We start from the raw sequence: 22,501 nt of genomic DNA, 5'->3' as shown, positions 1-22,501 counted from the left end.
TGGTTCTCAAGTCTCCAGATCGTCTTCTGTTTCAGAAAAAATCTTTTTGGAAGTTTCGTTCCGTTTGGACTCTGTTTGAAATCCTCCTCTGAAAGGGTCAAAAACACAGCAAAACAGGAACTGGCACATGGCACTGAGTTAATAAGTTAGTCCCAAAAAAGATATAAAAGGCATACAAAACATCCAAAGTTTGACAAGACAATAGCTTGAAACCATCAAAAATTATAGATACGTTGGAGACGTATCAGAGGACTACTCACGGCACGTCCGGGAAGCGTCCATGGCGGTGGAGAAGCTCCTAGAGGTTAATCCTCCCTCCAGCAGGGTGCCGGGAACAGGTCTCCTGACGCTCACGATCTTGAAAGCACTGCAGCGGCGGAACGATAGAGAAATTCGCGATTCCAGAAAGTCTGCGATGGTTTCCTCTCGGGACTCTAAATATAGGCCAAAGGAGGGCACCGGAGGAGGTGGGACCCACCGAGGCGACCTCGTGGAGCGGCCTAGGGCCTGGCCGCGACAGCAGGCCGCCTGGGAGGCCCCTGTCCCCCCTCTGGCCCTCCTTCCATGATGCGGAAGCTTCTGTTTCGCTGATTTTTTATATATATTTTTTGGATTTTTTCGGGCTTCGGAAAATTGGGTAAAATCCCCTGCAAAATAGACATCAGCAGACAGAAACTGGCACTCGGTGTACTGAGTTGGTAGGTTAGTCCAAATATGTGTAAAATGATATAAAAGTGTAGCAAAACATATAACAATGTCACCCAAAAGATCATGGAACAAGCAGATATTATAGATACATTTGGGACGTATCACACGCTGGTACACATTACCGGGACCAGGTCGGCCCTCGACAGCCAGGGGCGGCCCGACAGGAGCGTTCCATACGGCATAGCCAGCAGTGGGCGGAGGCGATGGCGCGGATGAACTACTACAGCGGAGACACGATGGGATATCAAGGCGGAACTCAACACTAGACGGTGTCGGGACCAGCCGACGGCGGCAGCGGGAACAAGCGACTTCGCGCGGAGGCCTGCCGCAAGAAGACCTTCAAGCAGCACGAACGGGGGGATCCCCCTCTGCCGCCAAGAGGGACGGCCACCATCGCGTTGATGACCGAACGTGGGAGATGGGCAAGCGCTTGCGAGGAGCCATATATGCCAGCGTGTGCGGCGCTACCTGACCCTCCGGACTGGGAAGAGTTTCACGGGTCCCCCCGGGGCGCCTACCCTCCTCTAGAGTAAGGAGCATTCGGGGGCTCCTCCATGGGCTGGGCCCAAGGGGCCTGGTTAGGAGGACGCCCTCAAACCGCGGGGCATGGCACCAGCTACCTCACCTCGCGGAGGGACTACGCGAGGCTAAACTTGTTGGCCTCCGGAAGACGAGTCGAATGCCGCGAGGAGACACCAGCGGCATGGATCACCCGCGACGGCCAAAGCGCAGGCGTGGGCAACACGGGCCATACCTTGCGCGGCGTTCCTGAAGCGCAAAGGGCCTTCAACTATTCGGCGAGGTAATTTTTTGGATTTGCTGCCTTAAGGGGTGCCTGCTCACCGCAGGGACTCCAACTACCTAGGGCGTACTTCGGCAAGTTGCTCCCTTTACAATTCTTGTTTCAGCCACTTGGCAACCTAACCCGCTGCTTTGCTTGCGTCACGACAACCGCTCGGCCACAACGCACCGCCCCATCACGTGAGCTGGGGAGCCCCGCGGCCCCTCAGGATCACGGTCAACATGATGAAATCAGAGTCACTTGAGCATCCAAGGGGGCTCCGAAGCATGACGCTCCAGGAGCCTTACCGGTCATTAGGCCACCTGCCTCCCTTGATATCGTCCTTGGTGATCCGGTCTTTATCAGGGGAGGCATGGCCTGACCACGTGGTCGAGATCGTTTATTCGGTCTCACGCAGCGGTGTTCGGGAAATGTTCGGGACCGGGTCCTGGTGACGCAGAGCCGCTTGAACGTCAAAAAGGGGACTCCGGAGCATGGTGCTCCAGGAGCCTTACCGGTCACAACGTCCTTGATCAAGATATTGTTGGGGGAGGCAGGGCCTGACCCCGCGGCTACATCCGTTCACTCGGTCACACGCAACGGCGATCGGGAAATGAGCCGGACTAGATCCTAACGACATAGAGCCGCTCAAACGATAGAAGGGGGACTCCTGAGCACCGTGCCTCCGGAGCCTTACCGGTCACAATGCCACCATCTGCCCTTGACAGTGTCCCTGATCTGGTCGGTGTCAGGGGAAGCAGGGCCCGACCCCATAGCTACATCCGTTCACTCGGTCACACGCAACGGCAGTCGGGAAATGTGCTGGACTGGGACATGACAACGTAGAGACATAAAAGCCCTTCAATAGGCCTCCGGGAGGGAGCGCAAGCACGCAAGACCCGCATCGACCCTTAGCACCTCGGCGTGGTCTCGGGATGCCCCAGCGTCGCCACTGCATCGACTCTGCATCATCCTTCAATCCTTACGGAACATATTTCATCCCGTGACACTCTCACGTAATAATGAGTCAAGGTTGTATACACCGAGCCCCCCCCCCCCCCGAGGACGCGGAAGGGGTCCACCCCACGCCTAGTGGAAGACCTTAGCTCCGCGCTGGGTACAACAAAGTCCCCAATTATTCTAGAAGCTCAGGCCCCAATGCCTCGGGGGTAGGGACACTCGCGAGGCCAAAGCATCCTCGCGACATCCCATATACACCTCCACCGTGACACTCTCACATAATAACGAACCGAGGTTGTATACGCCCAGGGCCCCCCGAGGATGCGGAAGGGGTCCACCCCACACCTAGTGGAAGACCTTAGTTCCGCGCTCAGTACAGATACAAAGGCAATCAGCATGGCCTGCCAATGACCATGCTCGCAGCTGGCAAGGAAACCCATATAGTCCACCAATGACTATGACAGCTTTAAATGTCGGACGCGGCACTTGCTTTCTTTTGGATTTGGACTACTTTTCACTAAGTTTGAACTGGCTGATTTCTTAAGTTGGTTTTCTCTGGTCTTAAATGACCGATGTTTGAAAAATGGAAAGAAGAAAAAAGAACTCTCTCCTGCATTTCTCGTTTCACTCGCTTTGAAACCTCCCTTCCGGAGGACGTGTTTGGAGACGACTACTCCACGCCGTCATAAAGAGTCTCGGGAGGCCCCACGGCCCCTCCCGGGGCAATGACCACAGGGACGAGGCGTGGAATCGCTCGAGCGCCAGAAAGGGGGTTCCTGGGAGAGCCTCAGGAGCTCACCGATTATCAAGACCAGGACCTGCAGACATAGAGTGTCGAAAGGGTCTTCACCTCGTCCCGCTTGTGAAACATGAGCTGCACTGGAGGGACTACACGAGGAACCGACACAAACCCATAAGCTAAGCGCCTCACAGGCCCTGACCTAGACCCTCGTGCTCTACAACAAACTAACAATGAATCGAAATATGCGCACTAACGAAGGATGCACGGCCTAAGGATCAGGCGACAGCAAGGAGCGAACCCAGCGTCCAAGTGCGCGGCGGCACGGGAGGTGCCACAGGAGGGCAGGACTCCCGGAAGGTCGCGCCTCCCTCGCCAACCCCAAGCAACGGTAGCTGCGGCCACAAGCCCTAAGCTTCGCAGCTCCGCTACAACGACCACCAGTACGCAAGACATCACCCCAGCGACAAAAAATGAGGAGAGCAGCAAAGGTAATAATAACAGAATTTGAACGCCCAGTCAAGCAGGGTTTTGTCTGGCATCACAGGAATAGGCGGGAAAAAGATGGAGGACACCTAGAAGGAGGGACTGTCGGCGGCACCCTTGATGACCACGTGTTCGGTGTCGGAGTCTTCCTCCTCGCTGGAGACATGCGCTCGAGCAGAGCGCTCCTCCAGAGCGGCCACGTGAGGGCGGACTTCGCCCCAGGAGAGAAGACGGGACCGTGCGTGCGCCGACGCGACAATACGCCGAAGGTCAAGTTCCGGAGCAAGGCGACACGGGTTGGAGAAGACAAGCGGTAGGGCGAGGCTCAGAAGCTCGCGTGCGTCGGCCACGCCATCTTTCTCAGCGCAGGGGACGCTGGTCTCCAGCGCCTCCACCACCCCCTCGAAGAAGGTGAGGTAGCCCCCGTCGCTCGTCACATTAGGCCGCGCCGGGGCCATCCCCACCAGTCGGCGAGTTGCGCCGACTGCCGTGCTCGCTATGTCGGTGAAACGCATGGCGCGCTGGCGGACCATTGTTCGGGCGTTCGACGCCTCACCATCGGCAGCCAGGACGACGTCAGTCGCCTTTTCGACCTGCTTCCGTAGTGACGCCAGCTCAGCTACAGCCTTTGCCTCCTCCCCGCGAGCGGACTAGAGAGCGGCTTCAGCGTTCGCAAGCTAGGCCCGCAACCCCTCTACCTCCTCCTGAAGCCCTCCTAACCTTGGCTCGGAGGCGGGCGCGCTGAGGAAGAAGAAGAATCAACCCGAGGACAATAGACAGGACAACAAAGGAAGCACGATGAAGGACTTACTCGCGAGCGAGCACCCAACGGGGGCGGAAGCGCGAGGGCCCCAAGCGCTCTCCGCAACTGCCCCCGGGGGCGGACGGGGGCGCAGGAGGCGCCGCACACTTTCCCCGGCCAGAGCCATCTCCGGGGGATGCCATGAAGATGAAGAGCGAAGAAGGGGAAGAAGCCTCCACGCGGCGGATGGGGGAAGCATAGAAGGAGCCCAAGGTTGTGGTACCTTCCCGCACAGGAGGCAGGGCGTACTTAAGGGCGAGTACCAGCCACCAACCGTCGCGGGAGCATGGGCATCGCACGCCTCGCGAGGGCTGCGAGGTGGGCCGATGGAAGCGCTGCCACTCACGTCGCCTCACATGTCCATCGATCGGTCGCATTCGTTGGGGCCGTTGGGTGCGGTCGCATTCAATGGGCAAAATGATGGCCTGCGCGAGTCTTGGGAATCGCACCGTCGTGGCCCGGCACCGTCGGGGCACCTCGGGGAGCGAGGGCATCACCGCGCACCTTCGAGACACGTGGGTCGCCAGAACCGCAGGCAAATGGGGCCCGCGGCGCTTCGGGTCGTCTTCAAGGCTTCGCGAGGAAGCCAACCCAGGCGCTCCTTGGGCCTGGGGGCTACTGTCGGCGTTCTGGGAACGGGGGTACCCAGACCTGCCTGCCTGCGGTCCAGGGCTGGCCCGCTTCGTCTACACAAGTTTGGCAAGGAACATCACCGCTTTGAACAAGGCCCTCGTGAGGGGCCAAGCCTCACGAGGAGGAGCAGCGTCAAGACCCGCACGGAGGCTTCCTCGGTACTCCTCCGGAGCGACGGATATTTCATGGTAAGGCTGGGCCTCAGGAGTCAAGGGTGACGTCAGGAACGGGCAGGCGGTCAGAAGGTGGCAGAGCAGGACCGTTTCCCCTTTCGGTGCAAAGAAGGCAGGAGCAAATCAGGACCCCAAAGGCATCTTCTAAAGGTTTCCCTTCCGGTCCAACAAGACCGTGCTCGCCCGCATGCAGGACGGACGTCACTCGTGCGCTCATCTCTGCGGTGCTGGCAGCGGCTTTGCAGGCGAAGACCATTTTTGGCAGGGGAGGCATGTTCCCCTGACTCCCACCGACGCTGGCCGTTGTGGGATCCCTTCCCGCCGACGATAAGGGAAGAGGACCCTTGCCTCCACTATAAATAAAGAGGGTAGGATACTTGAGAGGGGGGTGGGAGGATGAGACCACGGGAACCCTAGAACAACACACCAAGCCACTTGGCCTCCGGAGGCACAAAAGCACTGTACTATCTCGTTCCTCAACCTCCGAGAGAGGCAATCCACCAAAGCAGGAGTATGGTTTTACGCTTCGCAGCGGCCCGAACCTGGGTAAACTGATGTGTTATGTGTCCTCCTCACCTTCGAATGAGTTCTTTGCTGTTACCATCGAGTTGCGGGCTAGGCGGGGTGAAGCAGGGAGGAACCTACGCACATGCCCCTGTGTTCGAATCCTTAGGGTTCTACGGAGCCCGAAATCCGACATTAGCCATGTCCTCATTAGGTGCCGATGGAGGTAGAAGAAGATGATGTGGTGCGGTGGCGATGGTTGTAAGGGCGTCGAAGCGAGGATACCGAAGCATGCTAATCGATGTGGACTCCTACGAGGAAGAAGAGACAATGGTGCAGCTCAACGAGAAGAACAAGGCAAAGGGCACCCATCGCTCCAACCGCCTCCAGGGTTGCCGAGCTAAGATTTGAGACTATTGTGTAAGATTAACTCCAAATCACCATTCCTCCTATACTCGATCCGGATCGCGAACCTCAAATCCATCGGTACTACGGACTCACAACGATGTCATGATCACTCCTATGGCCATTTACCCCGATTCCCCATTCCCTAACGCAGATCAAATTTAAACACGGATCGAATGTGAAATAGTACGTGAGAAGGTGAAGAAAGTGCTTACCGTCATTGCCAAAGTGCTGTTGTGGATGCCGGTGAATGGGATGTAGGTCGCCTTGCTGTTCTCCGATCTGTTGAACGTCGCCACCGCCGTGAGTGAGGGAAGGTGAGAAAAATAAATGACGATGCTTCGAAAAGCAATGCGGCTTCTCGAGCATGGTCGTTCCCGTACAGCCCCCGCCGCCTGCGTGCATCACAAGGGCTTGGTTTTTGAAGAAACCGTTGATTCGAACGTAGCAACGAGACAGATCAAAGGTATTTTGAGTTTCATGCTATGCATATCCAATAATAAATGCATGTAATCAGATGGGTGGCATTTTTATCGCCTGAAATTGATTGACATGTATGCACGCAATCAAACACATCCATATGGACTTGTGACACTAGGTACGAACAGTGGTGCATGTCTAGCATGTGAGCACTTGAACAATGGACAGGTGAGCGGTCCACAACAGCGCAACTAGAATGTATCAATCAGAGTATGAAGCGGGTCGAGATGCCATGTCCCATTGCCCCATAAGCGAGTGCGTCACCGCCCGGCTTCCAACAAGTTCACAAGCTTGAGTTCATGATGCTGCCTTCCTAGTTGGTTTATCTAGTACCAGCAAATACGTACTCATCGTCGCTGTTGTCCTGCAGATATACATCGGGAGACGAGCAAGGATCGAGTCAGTGTCACCAGCGTGTTCCACAGTCCAGACTGCAGTGCGAAAATAATCCACACACGGCCACACGGCCCTCCCCGGGTCGGCACTCGGCAGCAGCGTCCTCACCCCACCTCCCCCAGATGGCTCCCGGCCACGACGGTGCGCTCCAGTCGCGTGGCGCGTGCCGGTGCCGGGCTGGACCGAAGCCGCCGGCGCGCGGCAAGGAACGGGGCGCCCGGTCGCCGGTGGGGTGGGTGGGAAACTGGGCAGCGTGCGTGACCGCGCGAATAGAATCCTCTGCGGCGTGCGGCGCGGCGTCGACACGCGAGAGAGGGAGACACGGCACCGGCCTGGTCCGCCAGCGCCAGCCACGCCCGGACGACGTGGCGCCTCACCCGACGCGTGCGGAAACTGCCGCTTTCCTCGCGGGTGCGCGTCGTCACGGCCGGTTCCACTCCGCGACCCCCGTTCCGGTAACTCGGCGCGTCACGCCACCGCGCTCTCCGGAGCTCGTTCCTTCGTTCGTTCCTTGTTCCTTTCCTGGAAAGCTGGCCAACAGCTTTATGATTGTTCCTTCACGAACGCGGCAGTGCCAGATTGCTACCTGTATCTTCTTTTTATCGAAATGGCTGAAATAAATTCAAAGAATACTGTTTAGAAATAAAACCCAAACCATCTAAATTAGTCGGACTGGCTGCGCGGTGCCGTGCCATCCACAGATCCACTACTTCCTGCATCTGCTGCATGGCCAGTTAACTACGGAAGGAAGGACCAGTACGTGTTGATTTGCTGCGCGTGCGTGGTGCGGATGCCGTGCCAGCCACTAGTTGCTCTGACGAGTTAAAAGCTTCAGCCGGGTGGGTGGAGATGGCAATGGACGGTCACGAGCACAAGGCATCAAATGAAGGAAACCCCACCAGACTTTGTGGGGGATCATGCCATGACGTACTGACAGGCCAAAAACGGACAGCGAGAAAAAGGACGGACAGGCCCAAACGAAAAAGCTGACGGCCCTGCTGCCTTCCGCGGCGTAGCCGTTGAAGATGCCTTTTTTGATGCCCTTGATGCTTCGAGATCACTTTGATTTTCTTAAAGAATAAGCTAGACCCAACCATGACAAATAAAAGATACCATGATGATGGATTATGACCATGCCTATAAAGAGAATAATCGCTCAAGATTCCTTGCCAACACGCATTTTGGACAAGTTGAGCCAGATGAGCTGGATGACAATTTCTTGTGATGGGATCAATTTTTCTTCGTCATTTTCATTCTTCTTCTCATGGATTGTTTACAGCCGGTATATACACGCTGACCTCCCTCGCCTAACCCCACGACTCAGATGCATCCATCCATCCATCAGGACAGGACACGGCCATTTCGAGTTTAAAATCTGAATCTGATCTCGTCAATGAGTATGCTTCGCATCCACATTCCACAACGGTACATGAAGCAGCAACCACATCAAATGGGGCATAAAAAATCCGAAACAACACACATCAATGACAATGGCAATGGTGGTGGCTCTCCTGCGAGGAGGACGACGTGCAGGGGCTCTGAGGATATAGCGCCGGGAGGCCGCAGGCTCGCCGGAGCTCGCTGTACCTTCGGACATCGAAATCCCTGGCTTGCATCAGTCGCTTCTGCTTCACTGCAAAACGGCTCTGGAAGAAGCCCTCGAACGACGGCTCCCTCTTGGTCCGGAGGAAGAAGGCATAGCCGGCCATGAAGTAGGTCGACGTCACGAAGAAGCAGATGGGCTCCATGACGTCCCAGGAGAGCTCCCAGAATGTGAGCCTCATGAAGCCGGCCGTTTGGAGGGCTAGGGCGGCCAGCCCTCCCCACAGCTCCCGCCGCACCTGGAGCGTCGCCATGCGGTCAATGTCCACCTTCTGTGCCTCCATGGCCTTCAGCTCCTCCCTTGCAGGGTCATTCTCTCCGACAGGTACCCCTCGTGGTATGGGTATGGCCTTCTCAATTGCTTTCACAACCTGGAATTTTTAACAAAAAGGACAAAAACATTTCCAAATTTTACTTGGCTGCTCTTCTTTTCAATAAAAGAAAGAGCAATGCTGGAAGGCAAAAACATTTCACTCAAACTGTATATGATTGGACGGTCAAAACAGGTGCAAAATGTTTTGGTTCTATCATCCACGTGGATTCAAATACCTTCCAAAAGAAAGTGTTTTTTTTGTAAGTCAGTATTGGGCATTAAACATCTCGACTGCACGCCTTAGCATCCATGTTGAAGAGTTCCATGACAAAGTTAACAGGCTATTAACAGCAGATACAACTACAGACTAAATCATGCAAAAAGATTTTCCACAACTAGTTTTGTCACCACCAACAGGCACAACTTGCAAGGGGTAGCTTGGCATGTTCTGGTGACCACGGAGGGACCAAGCAAAAAACAAACAATAAATCATACCACTTGTCTTGCCTGCAACTGCTATGACCTAATCTGAACCAGATGGCATGTGATGATGTTCCTAAACTTTGTTTAGGTCCACCCAAAACTTTTTGGGAGAGAAGGTCACGAAGATAAGAGAAGTAGATTTGTCATTGACTTGTTAGCCCTGCATTAGTCTCCTATTTTTCAAATGGGATGGGATGCAGCTTATCTATTCAGCAGGAAATAAGAACACCATTTTTTTGGTACTTCATATCTCATGAAAACAAATAGCATTCACAAGATTAATTTTACACTGTTGCAGTTAAGATGCAGGTTAAAATCTCCAAACAAAATTGATATTTTTGCAAGTAAATAGCTTTTACCCTAACAAACGAACGGAACCAGTGACGACAAGGAGACCACATGATGGGCCATTCCGGTGTCACGATTGCCAAAAAGGGATGATCTCATGGACACAACAGGCACTACTTCTTATGCAAATGGTAGTAGCACTACTTCATCTTCCACTATGTGACTAACTAAATCGTTGGCATGCATGACATGATCAAAGGTAAATCAAACCACCCCCACCACGGACATATGACTGTACTGTAGATTTGAATCTTCTACTATGCAATTCAAACAGCAGATTCATACTGTCAATTACTACTTATTACTGCCATCTAATTGTAGACCGGAAAACAGCTAGTGGAATGGTCCTTCACTAATGTGTCTTTTAAACTATAGAGTAGAAAACCTGGTGAAGTACTTCAGTATGAACATCTATATGACTATGAATGGTAATGATGAAGTTGAAAATATGTGCTCAAACAATAGTAGGGTTGATGGCCCCATTCCAATTCCCAAAATAATGGAGCCATTACCATCAGCATGGTGACTAGATGCCAACCAATCTGAATATAGAGAATAATCATGCATGTTCTTTTTTGGGTGCTGAGTGGCAGCTAGGTTCTCCTCATGTTCATTCATCGGAGATAGTTTTTTTAGCAAGAGTGTCTGTTTTGTTTCTTCCCTCCTCAGATTTAGATCGAGGGGTAGAAATTAGATTTGTAGTTTTCCTCCTGGTTTTGAGAGAAGAAAAGGAAACTCCCATCTTGGAACGGAACGGGACGGGACGGGGGGATAAAATCCCCCAAACTTTTGGTGTCACAACTGCTCTATTGTTTTAGAACACCGCCGTTTCTTTGGTTCATTTCCTGTTGGGAGAAACATGCAAAACACGCGAAAAATCTCATCAGATCTCTAGCCTTGTGAAATCGGTACCCGGTGACCCGGATTAAAAATGAAGAGTAGAACAGGAGAAGAACAGAGCAACCAACGTTTCTGTTTTTTTTCGTCTGTAAAAGACGGTAACTGCAAGGCAAAGCTAGAGCACAAAGGTTGGGGATGGATCAAGCAACATTTAGACAGACAGGCCATTGATTAGATTTGATTTGAGGTATTGAAATGGGAGGCGGGGAGGAAGAGGGGAGGGGCCGTACCATTTCGGGCCTGAGGAAGACGGTCCTGCCGAGCACGATGACGGATCCGGACTCGTCGAGCGCGCGCGCGACGGAGGGCCCGTCGTCGGCCCCCGCGGCGTCGCAGCAGAGGCGCAGGAACTCGGCGTGGGTGACGGTGCCCTCGCGGGAGGCCCGCACCCGCGCGCGCGCCGCCTCCATCTGCGTGGCGCGCAGCACCTTCCGGGCCTCCTCCACCGTGAGGCTGGCCACGACCGTCGCGGCCTCCCTGGGAGTGGGAGGATGCGGGCGGGGCGGGGCGGGCGGCACGAGGCCGTCGAGGTTGATGCGCGGGAAGGAGACGCCGAGGTGGTCGCGGATCCGGTCGGCCAGGGGCATGAATCCCACGTCCGGGGGCACGGCGGGGCGGAAGGCCGGGCGCTGCTCCTGCATGAAGCGGCGCGGCGTCCCGTAGGCCTGCCGCGGGGCCGCCGCCGCCGCGAAGCGCTGCGCCACGGCCCTCCTCAGCGCGGCCGCCATTGGTCTGATCTGATGTGTATGTGCGGTGCGCTGCGCTGCTTGCTCCGGACCCGACGAGCGGGTGGAGAAGGAGAAGAGAGGAAGGGGAGTGGAATCGAGCGGAAGGTAGGGTTAATCGGGTCGGGGTCGGGGACGGGGCGGTTGATATGATTTGTGGTGGAAGGAATGGTGGGGCGTGGGCGGCTATTTATACCCCCGCCGCTTGCGTCCCCGCTGTTCGAGCCAGGCTGCGGCTCGCCCACGCCAACGCTGCGCCACCCGACCCCGACTTCCCGTCGCTTGTAGGAGTAAATCTTTGGCACTGGAGTTTTCTTTAAAATCTGCCCATTTTAACTACGAAGTTTGCGGCCATTTGACTCGACGCGTTGGCGGTCGTCCTTCCTAGTTTTTCTTCCTTTCGGTTCTTCCCTTCTGTCTCTCCGGCGGCATTGGGAAAATGACACCTTCGAGCCTTCGACACACACCATCTCCGAAGGGTTTTTTTTTCTTCTGTTCTACACAAAGAAAACTTGTTGTTTATTTTACAAGATGATGCGTTAGACTACTCGATCGACGCACATAGTGGAGTGACGAGTACAGTACGTTTGAAGACCGGCTCGCAACATAGCAGCCACAGGCGGCTATGGCCTATGGGTACACCAAAAACTATCAGAGACTCTCTTTTTCAACGTCGAAAAACGTCAACCACTCGGGCCTCCATGTCAAAAACTATCCACCAGTTTACTAGCTAACACTGAGTACTTACTGGTGCCCCCCGCAAGAAAAAAAAATGTAGTTACTAGTGTCATTTTGCTCGAAATAGCGTTTCCTAGCTACGTATTCTCCCATACGTTCATCGTGCCGTGCGTTTCCTCCTCCTCCTCCTCCTCCTCTAACAGAATGCAGTGCGTTGTACAACGGCCAGCGAGCAAACGTGTATGGGGTGCTGGTTTGGCACCGAGTAGTTTTTTTTGGATTGTCGTTATGGCGTCCCTATTTTCGTAGCACCAGCGTCTGCACGTTTTGGTGCCTCTTTGGCATCAACAGCGTGTAGCTTTTTTATATATGAGTACATAATATCAGCTCGCTGAATATCGAGGCGAGTGAGGTCATTGGCGGTTTGTACTCCCACGTGAAAGACTTTTCTATACAAGAAAAATATGTGCTCTCCAACGTGTTTTTTTTTCTTAAGATAAATAGTGTGCTCCAACGTGTTGCACGAGTCGGTTACAGGGTTTATTGCTTTTTGGGAGATTATAATTCCATCAAATACCAACGCACTGATCAAAGGGTACAGCTATATAGAAATTGAAAAACTTATTACGTAATGGGTCCTATGTAAGTTTTGCGTCTTAGATTATGCCTCCAGACTCTGCTCGGATAAGCATGGATCAGATCGCCAAATCGATGTGGAGTGTGAGGAGAATAATTGCAATAAAGTTTTGCTTCTTTTGCGAGACAAAAGATAGTCGTAGCCACACAGCTAGTGCTACATAGTATTAATCGGAAAATGAAAAGGTCTTGGGAGCACCTCATTTCCATTTGATCTCTTTTCTTGGAGATAATATTTATCCGTGATTTAATATTGACTCATACAAACATGAAAATTACATTCACGAGATTGCATGTATCAAACAATCCTAACAAATACTAGTAGTTGTGTGCGTCCGCCATTCATTCTGATGGCAGTAGTGGTCATTCGAAGATACAGTGATATTGATTATGTAAAAAAAATACAGTTGTCCTTTTTGTGAAAAAGAGAAAAAAAAGAAGAATCTTAGACACATATGTACCCCCTCCATTTCTTTTCATTCTGCAGATAAGTTTTGTTTAAAGTTTGGCCAACTTAGAGCATCTCTAAGAGACCTCGTCGAAACTGTAAAATTTCGATGATTATACGGGTTTGGGCTGTTTTTTTTGTATCAGATCAGGTACTGTAAACGCGACCCGGCCCATAAATATTTTGCGGCGGCCCGTAAACGCGTTCGCTCGACCGTTATATCTGCGGGTTCGGCCGTTGGATGCTGGTCGGAACCCTATCCCTCCGTCGCGCGAAAAGTCCCCTCGCCTCACCGCCGGCGCGTCAGATCCGCCTCGCGCGCCTCCATTCCGCCGCCTAGCCGCTCCATTCCACCGTCGAAGATGGCTAACTCCGGCGGCCGTAGCAACGACGGCCCCGAGAGGGCTCGTCGCGTCAAATCCGACGCCGTCCGAAAGCACGCCGCCGGTCGGTACACGTAATGGGGCATGACGTCGCCGCCGTTGCTCCTCCATCACGAGACAGAGGAGTACGACCGCGCACGCGGCCGCCTCTTCTGCGACAGCTCCTCCAAGGCGTCGAGCTCGCGCTCCTCCCACCCAGAGGTCAAGAGGGAGCTAGAGGAGCTCCCGTCGATGAAGATGGAGCCGAAGGCCAAGGCAGTGCCGCAGCAACCTACCTGGGGCGTCGTCGGACCGGAGGACTTCCTTCCCCTGGTCGAGGCGGGCAGCCTTTTTGCCCGCGCTGCTGGCGCGGAGTGCGCGGGAGGCGGAAGAGGACTGACAGCACCGTCGGAGGAAGGAGGAAATCGACACTGTGCTCTACGAGCAGGGTGTCGCGTCGGCCCTCGCCTTCAGCCACAAGGTGGAGGAGTGGCGCCGCGAAGCCACTGCACAAGAGCGCATCTACGTCGAGCTCTCCTCCGACGAGGACGACGACTGAGCGCTGCCGCATGTGCTACCGCACGAGCTCGACTCCGGTGAGTACAATTTTGCGGTAGGATAGTTAGTAGCTCCGATGATCTCCGGTAGGTTAGCTTACGTGTACCCCCCCCCCCCCCCCCCCCGCCCCAACACACACACCCAGGTAACTGATGAATTCTAAATGTAGGCCCTGTTTGGATCCATGAGTTAGAGTTAGAGTTGGTTAGATTGGACCAATCTAACCCCAAAACATCCAAACAGGAAGGGTTAGAGTTGGTTAGATGCATCTAACCCATTCAAAAAAACTAACCAACCCAAGAGGTGCTTATTTGGGTTTGAGTTGGGTTTGGTCCATAAAAAATTACTTTTCTCTTTACCTCCACCACACCAAATCCTTGATAAAGGAGCCAAATGATTGGAAAAGGTGCATTTATTGACAATCTAACCCTTCCATCCAAACACCTCTTTGGTTAGAGTTAGTTTAGGGTTAGTCCAGGGTTAGAATCTAACTCTAACCTCTAACCGAGTTAGAGTATCCAAACAGGGCCGTAGTATGTATGATTGTGTACTAAGTAATGAACTCTGAACGAGTGTGGTTTCATAAAGGGGGTCTGTTCTGCGGCGAAAGATTTTGCTTCGCAAAACCGAGCTTCGTGGAACGGTAAACAGCTTTTTTAGATTACAAATATGTGGGGTCCGATAGAGATGCTCTTATATGTAAGAAATATAAACATTCATAATATGAAATTAATATCATTAGGTGGATTATAAAATCAATATAGATGGATCATGAAATACAAAGTCTTGCTTTTTCTATTGAGAAAATCTTCTTTTTTTAATTTATCCCACTTTTTTCCTGAAGATGATTCTCTTTGATCCTAACGTGAACACGCACGTCTTTAAATCTCCAGCTGCGAGGGATTACGGGTATACTTGACACACGCCGGTAATTGACAATGTCCATCAAATATATCGACATATATATTGTCTTATGCCACTCAAACTCTACCGGGAAATTTCACGGCCTCTCCTGACCTTGTGTTATCATGCAGTTTGCCTAGAAACCTGTGAATCAATTCGATTCTTTTGTGCTCGCATCGATTCGAGACATACCATATATTCACCGGCGTACGTGAGATATATCGATTTGTGGAGAATATTTACGGGTAGAGGCTGGCACGCGCGGCCGCGGCGACGGGATACCATCTGTGTCTCTTTTTGTTGGATGGAAAAAGCTAAACATCTTTCGTGTATGCGTAAGATATGATTCATTTCTGGGAGTTCATCGATCTCCTTGCGAGATTAGATGTGACCGTGGCTAAGATTTGACGTGACCGCGGCTAGTGGCGGTGTTATCTCCTGCCGCGGAATCATGTTCCAAATACCAACAACGAATATCAAGAAGAACCAAGTTAAATAATTGAAGATTGCATACATTGGCCGGGATTTTACTACATCCGTTCCTTTTTTACCTTTTTATTTCTTTGGACACCGTGTCGTCAAATAGTATTTTTGCCCAACCCCGTGCCGTCAAATTTTAGTTGGATATATACCAACTATTTTGCATTTACAATATGCACATTAGAGCATCTACAATAAAAAATGTGGATGTAAAAATAACTAGCTTTTGCATTTTCGAGGCAAAAAACGTTGATTCAATATATGATGTAGATAAAAAAAAATATCTCCACATCGTGGAGATGTATCCTATACCACTTCGTGGTGCAAATTTGCATTCTCCAACTCTAGAGATGTAAAATCGTGTCGGCCCGCCAACCGCCCAACTGCCACTTCCACCCCCTTCGGCACGACCGGCTGTCGTCGCCCGACTACGCCGTCGCCCAAATCCACTTCAAATCGACGTCGTCGCCCACCGCCCGACGATCGTCGGGCCCGCCGCGACTTCGCACCCTCCCCGTCCCCCGATGCCTGCCTCGCCGGCACGTCGCTCGGAGCTACGATTCAGTTTCGGCCGTCGACAACCGATGTTTCTCCGGACGCTGCGGCTGGCCTAAATGCCTTTCTCAACGAGGTCTGTGATGGGGTAGGCTTCATCCAAGCCTAGACCCCCCCCCCCCGCGCTGGAGTTAGTGGAGGCACACCACTCCGCCCTCCCGACGATCGCGAGCCTCGACCGTTCTTCCAGCCGTGCGAAGCCGCCCGCCTGCCGCGCGGTGCTCCCGGTGACGTCCGTCCGTCTCTTGTGTTGTGCAATCGACGCCGTCTGCAACCGTCGCCACCGATGGCTGGACGACTAATTCTTCGTGGCGGCAGGTTTTGCATCTCATGTTTACATCACCTATTGGAGTTGTTCATTTACATCACCGTTGGAGTTGGATCTTTTTTGGAGATGTAAAAGTCATTTTTTGGTGATGTAAACTATACAACACCTACTTTTACATCTCGAAAATTACATCTTCTATTGAAGATGCTCTTACCTATGTGTAGCTAACTACTAAAAGCTAAGATTTGCTTCAATTGGATCTTTATGTTGATATTATTTTTGGTGCACTCGACGTATTCTTTTGGCAAAAAGGACCACGGATTTTATTAAAAATAAACGGTGGTACAATGCAACACTAGAGAATAAGAAATTACAAGAGTCAGATTTTAACCTAAAAAATTGCGGTGTCTTGAATTACCCTTCAAGTTATAAGTGTTCTTTTTAAGAAATATTTTGTAAACTCGGGTAAAGTATGTGACAGTACGACACTCATTGTAGCTTCTCTTACAAACAAGAAGTATTGGGGATCTCTTCTTCGATTGGTGTATGGTGCAAATGGGCGACTTGTAAATTTAACACCACCTTGGAAAAAAACATCACTATCCCATGTAATGTTGCATATATTTTGGGAAAAATATCTAGCCGTACATTCAACGTCACCTTGGCATTTTCCGCAAAACAATGCCCCTCATTTAATACTTCAAATATTTTGGGAAATGGTTGAGGGGAATTGATAAATCATTTAGCTCTCTTAGCTTGGTTGGTCGACATCGGGTTTTCCTCGTCATCTAGCTAGGCATAAATGGAGTCATCTTCGAGGAAAAGAAACTTCATTCTTCGCCCTTGGGTTTTTTCACCATATATCCTGGGGTCAGAAAGACAAGGAGGGATCATATTCAAGCACGATGAACCCGCAAGCCACCAAGAACCCGCATACTTACAATGCAAAAGGGCCCCCCTAATGGTGATTGCGGCCAGACCACATTTTTCATCGCTCACATTGCACCGCTCACAACACTCGCCTCTCTCTTTCATTGAAATTCCGCCTTTAGAAAGAAGACAACAAGCTCACCCACCAAGTCATTGTGGGGTCTGCGAGCACTCACTCAGGCGGCGCATCACTTAGACCCCATCCTTCGATTTCTTGTTGGGTTCGGACTCAAGGATCGCACCTACATCAGAACAATTTAGGCTTTGCAGATAATAAAGTTGGCCTAAATGTAACTATGGTGAGCACAACCTATACGAAAGATGCAAATGTCAATGGATCAAAGTAAAATCCCAAGTGATAAAGCTTGGGCATATGAACAATCGATGCACGCAAAGGCGAATCTGTATCCCGATGTTCACTTTCTAGTAGGTTAGTTTTTGTTACTGTTATCGATATGCATGATCACAAAAGTTTATCTACGCCACCAAGGCTCAACTTCTTACCCTTGAGCCTTCACTACAAAGGTGAAGATCAATCACTTGTGGTACCTTGAGGCGGCCTTCAAGCATTCACAATCTCTAGGGAAATCCACAACCTTGGATCTTCACATATGACTTTTACTGCCTAGGAGTCTACAACCTCTAAGAGTAAAATATCAAATGGAAAACTTTTAACTTGCTCAACTTGCATAACTAGTTGGTCGAGAGGGAGGGCAATTGTGGATATTGGCTAGGGTTTTCTCTTCTATCAAACGAAATCTCTCAAAGATCGAAGGATTAGGATTTGAGGGAGTGGGGGGCTTCATAGATCAGAAATGATTGTCTAAGTGGTATGGTCTTGGTAGTAGGCTCTTTAGCACACTCGAGAGGTTGCCGTAGTTTGTTTGCTGCTATGAACTCAAACCTATGAAGGTGTCATTTAGACGGTGATCGGTGGCAATAATAGGGGAGAGTGTGTTCCATTCACGATGGTCCTCTTTGACGCAAGTCTTGAATTATTTTCCTTCGTACCTCGCCTTTAAAATTCGAGTTGCCTCACTGCGGACGCGTGTGACTGACTGTTTGGCATGCTTCTACATGTGGTTTCGGTTTTGTTGATAGGTGTGTGCGGTGAAATCCGAGTAGTTGGCTGAAGGTTGAATGATGACAACGACACACACATGCAACCTCATTGGTACGTTTTTACTACTAGGGATAAGCCTATCTGTAGCGCAGGGCCACGCGCAACTGCTAGGGCGCTTCAACTAACTTATAGTAGTAGCACGAGTATGGCCCCGCGCTACTATTACTTATATCAATATCAGCGTGGGGTTGGCCCTACGCTACTATTAGGGAATGTTGCATGGGAGACAAAAAAATCCTACGCGCACCAAGATCTATCTATGGAGATCAACAACTATGAGAGGGGGAGTTCATCTACATACCCTTGTAGATCGCTAAGCGGAAGTGTATATAACGCGGTTGATGTGGTCGTATTCTTCACGATACAATCGTGATCCGATCTAGCGCCGAACGGAAGGCACCTCCACGTTCAGCACATATGCGACTCGATGGTGTATCCTCCTTATTGATCTAGCAAGAGAGGAAGGAGAAGTAGATGGGATCTCAGCCAGCACGATGGCATGGTAGAGATGGTGGTGGAGCAATCTTAGCAGGGCTTCGCCAAGCACCTCCGGAACTACGAACGAGGAAGAACAGGAGAGAGGGGAGGCCGTAGGGCATGGGAATTGTTATGTCCAGCCCCCCTCCCATCTACTATATATAGGAGGGAAGGGGCAGGTTCAGGTTGCAACCCTTGTCTCCTCCTCCAAGGAGGGCGGGCAGCTAGGGTGGAGTCCTCCCTCCACAAGGAAGGGAGGAGTCCCCCTCCTCCAAGGCACCTCGGGGGTGCCTTGTCCCATTGGGACTCTTGCCCCCCAAGCCAATTTTGCCTTTAGGGGCTGGTGCCCTAGCCTAATGTGGCTAGGGCACCACCCCTATAGCCCATGTGGGCCCACGGGGCAAGTGGACCCCCCGATGGACACCCGGAACCCTTTCAGCACCCCGTGGCTAGGGCACCAGCCCTATAGCCCATGTGGGCCCACGGGGCAAGTGGACCCCCCGATGGACACCCGGAACCCTTTCAGCACCCCGGTCGCTACCGGTAATGCGCGAAACTTTGTTGTTAGGCAAAATAGGACTTCCAATATATAAATCTTTACCTCCGGACCATTGTGAAACTCCTCGTAACGTCCGGGATCTCATACGGGACTCTGAACGACATTTGGTCACCAACATACATATACCAATACTACTATAGCGTCAATCGAGCGTTAAGCGTGCGGACCCTACGGGTTCGAGAATCATGTGGACATGACCGAGACACCTTTCCGACAAATAACCAATAGCGTGACCTCGATGCCCATATTAGTTCCCACATATTCCATGAGGATCATTATTGATCGACCACAATGTCAAGGATTCAGTCAATCCTGTATGTAGTTCCCTTTGTCCAGCGGTATGTTACTTGCCCGAGACTCGATCTTCAGTATCTCCATACCTAGTTCAATCTCGTTACTCGCAAGTCTATTTACTCGTTCCATAATACAGGATCCCTTGACTAACTCCTTAGTCACATTGCTTGGAAGCTTCTTGTGATGTTGTATTATTGAGTGGGCCCATAGATACCCCTCCGTCATACAGAGTGACAAATCCGAGTCTCGATCCATGCCAACCCAATAGACACCATCGGAGATACCTGTAGAGCATCTTTATAATCACCCAGTTATGTTGTTACGTTTGATACACACAAGGAATTCCTCAAATGTCAGTGAGTTGCATGATCTCATGGTCATAGGAACAGATACATTGACATGCAGAACGCAATAGCAATAAACTTAGTTATATTATCAAAGGATATGCTTATGGTTTGGGTCTTGTCCATCACGTCATTTTCCTAATGATGTGATCCTCTTATCAAATGACAACTCATGTCTATGGCTAGGAAACCTTAACCATCTTTGATCAACGAGCTAGTCTAGTAGAGGCTTACTAGGGACACTTTGTTGTCTATGTATCCACATATGTATTTGAGTTTTCAATCAATACAATTATAGCACGAGTAATAAACGATTACCATGAACAAAGAAATATGATAATAACAAATTTATTATTGCCTCTAGGGCATATTTCCAAGAGTCTCCCACTTGCACTAGAGTCAATAATCTTGTTCACATCACCAAGTGATTAACACCCAGTGAGTTCTGAGGTTTGATCATGTTTTTCTTGTGAGAGAGGTTTTAGTCAACGAATCTGCAACATTGAGATTCGTGTGTACTTTGCAACTATCCATGTCATAATGTAGATGTTGGTACCACGCTCCACTTGGAGCTATTCCAAATAACTTATCCACTATAGGGATCCGGTTTGCTACTCAGAGTCATCTGGATTGGTGTCAAAGCTTGCATCGTCTTAACCCTTTACGACAAACTCTTTTATCACCTCCATAATCGATAAACATTTCCTTAGTCCTCTAGTTACTACGGATAACTTTGACTGCTATCCAGTGATCCACTCCCGGATCACTCTTGTACCCCATGACAGACTCATGACAAGGCACACACGAGGTGCAGTACATAGCATGACATATTATAGAGCCTACGGCTAAGGCATAGGGCACGATCTTTGACCTTTCTCTTTATTCTACCGTGGTTGGGCTTTGAGTCTTACTCAAACTGAAACCTTACAATAGAGTCAAGAACTCCTTCTTTGACCGATACATTTTGAACTCCTTCAAAGTCTTGTCAAGGTATGTCTTTATTGAAAGTTTTATCAAGCGTCCTCATCTATCTCTATAGATCTTGATGCCCAATATTTTAAGTAGCTTTATCGAGGTTTTCCATTGAAAAACTTCTTTCAAACAACCCATTATGCTTTTCGGAAATTCTACATCATTTCTGATCAACAATATGTCAACCACATATACTTATCAGAAATTCTATAGTGCTCCCACTCACTTTATTGTAAATACAAGTTTCTTCATAAACTCTGTATAATCCAAAAGCTTTGATCACTCATCGAAGCGCTTATGCCAACTCTGAGATGCTTGCACAAGTCCATAAATGTATCACTCGAGCTCGCATGCCTTTTAGCATCCTTAGGATCGACAAAACCTTGTGGTTTTATCACATACAACCGTTCCTCAAGGAAACCGTTAAGGAAATGATGTTTTGACATCCATGTGCCATATTTCATAATTGAAAAATGCAGGAACTCCTAACATAATTCCAACAAAATTTAGCATCGCTACGGGTGAGAAAGTCTCATCATAGTCAACTCCTTGAACTTGTTGGAAATAGGGATGGCACCCGCAGGGTATGGGTACGGGTGGAGCCTCCCCATACCCTTACCCGCCCCGTCTCATATTACCCATCACCCTTACCCATACCCGTCAACGGGTACAATTTTTCCCATACCCGTTACCCGACAGGGTGGACGGATACCCGCGAGTAAAATTACCCATATTTGCAAACATCAATTTAAACAACTTATTGTTATAAAATGCATTGTATTGTATATTTTACAAAGATAGATTATAATTACAACACATACTTATAAAACAACATCATATAGTCATAAACAACAACACATAGGCATACACTTTCAATTCATAAATTATTTACATAGTGTAGATTGTAGAGATAATTTTGAGTTTACATAGATTTTATATGGGTACATGGGTATATGGGTATGGGTTATATGATCCCATAACCGTACCTGCTCTACCCGATGGGTTTTAGATTTTACTATTTATATACCCATGGGTAAGTTTTTGTCCCATACCATTACCCTAATAGGGTTTTTACCCGCAGGGTACGTGGGTAATGGGTACCCATTGCCATCCCTAGTCGGAAACGTCTTTGCGACAAGTCGAGCTTTCTAAATGGTGACATTTACCATCACTGTTTGTCTTCCTTTTAAAGACGCATTAGTACTTAATAGCCTTACGACCATCAAGTAGGTCTTCCGAAGTCCACACTTTGTTTTAATACATGGATCCTATCTCGGATTTCATGGCCTCGAGCCATTTGTCGAAATCCAAGCCCACCATCTCTTCTACATAGCTCGTAGGTTGATTGTTGTCCAACAAAATGACCTCCAAGACAGGATTACCGGACCACTCTGGAGTAGTATGTGTCCCTGTCGACCTACGAGGTTTGGTAGTATCTTGATCTGAACCTTCATGATCACCATCATTAGCTTCCTC

The 22,501-nt window shown here is 50.3% G+C and overlaps 1 protein-coding gene across 1 annotated transcript; it reads right to left on the bottom strand.

Annotated features, from left to right (window-relative positions):
- Positions 1 to 8,427: 8,427 nt before the first annotated feature.
- LOC123433193 (calcium uniporter protein 2, mitochondrial-like) lies at positions 8,428 to 11,618 on the bottom strand. The gene is made up of 2 exons (XM_045115438.1): positions 10,944 to 11,618; positions 8,428 to 9,040 (listed from the first exon to the last, which is right to left on the bottom strand). The coding sequence occupies exons 1-2, from the start codon at positions 11,439 to 11,441 to the stop codon at positions 8,549 to 8,551; spliced, it is 990 nt and encodes a 329-aa protein (XP_044971373.1). The 5' UTR covers positions 11,442 to 11,618; the 3' UTR covers positions 8,428 to 8,548.
- Positions 11,619 to 22,501: the final 10,883 nt, after the last annotated feature.

The sequence above is a fragment of the Hordeum vulgare genome, chromosome 1H, assembly GCF_904849725.1.
Source record: "Hordeum vulgare subsp. vulgare chromosome 1H, MorexV3_pseudomolecules_assembly, whole genome shotgun sequence".
Taxonomy (NCBI): Eukaryota; Viridiplantae; Streptophyta; class Magnoliopsida; order Poales; family Poaceae; genus Hordeum; species Hordeum vulgare.
Note: the sequence above shows the minus strand (reverse complement) of the source record. Positions and strands in the feature narration are given on the sequence as shown.

Coding starts and splice junctions, on each gene's coding strand:
- LOC123433193 (XM_045115438.1), bottom strand. CDS start 11,441: ATGGCGGCCGCGCTGAGGAGGGCCGTGGCGCAGCGCTTCGCGGCGGCG. Junction 9,041..10,943: donor TCTTCCTCAGGCCCGAAATG/GTACGGCCCCTC, acceptor TAAAAATTCCAG/GTTGTGAAAGCAATTGAGAA.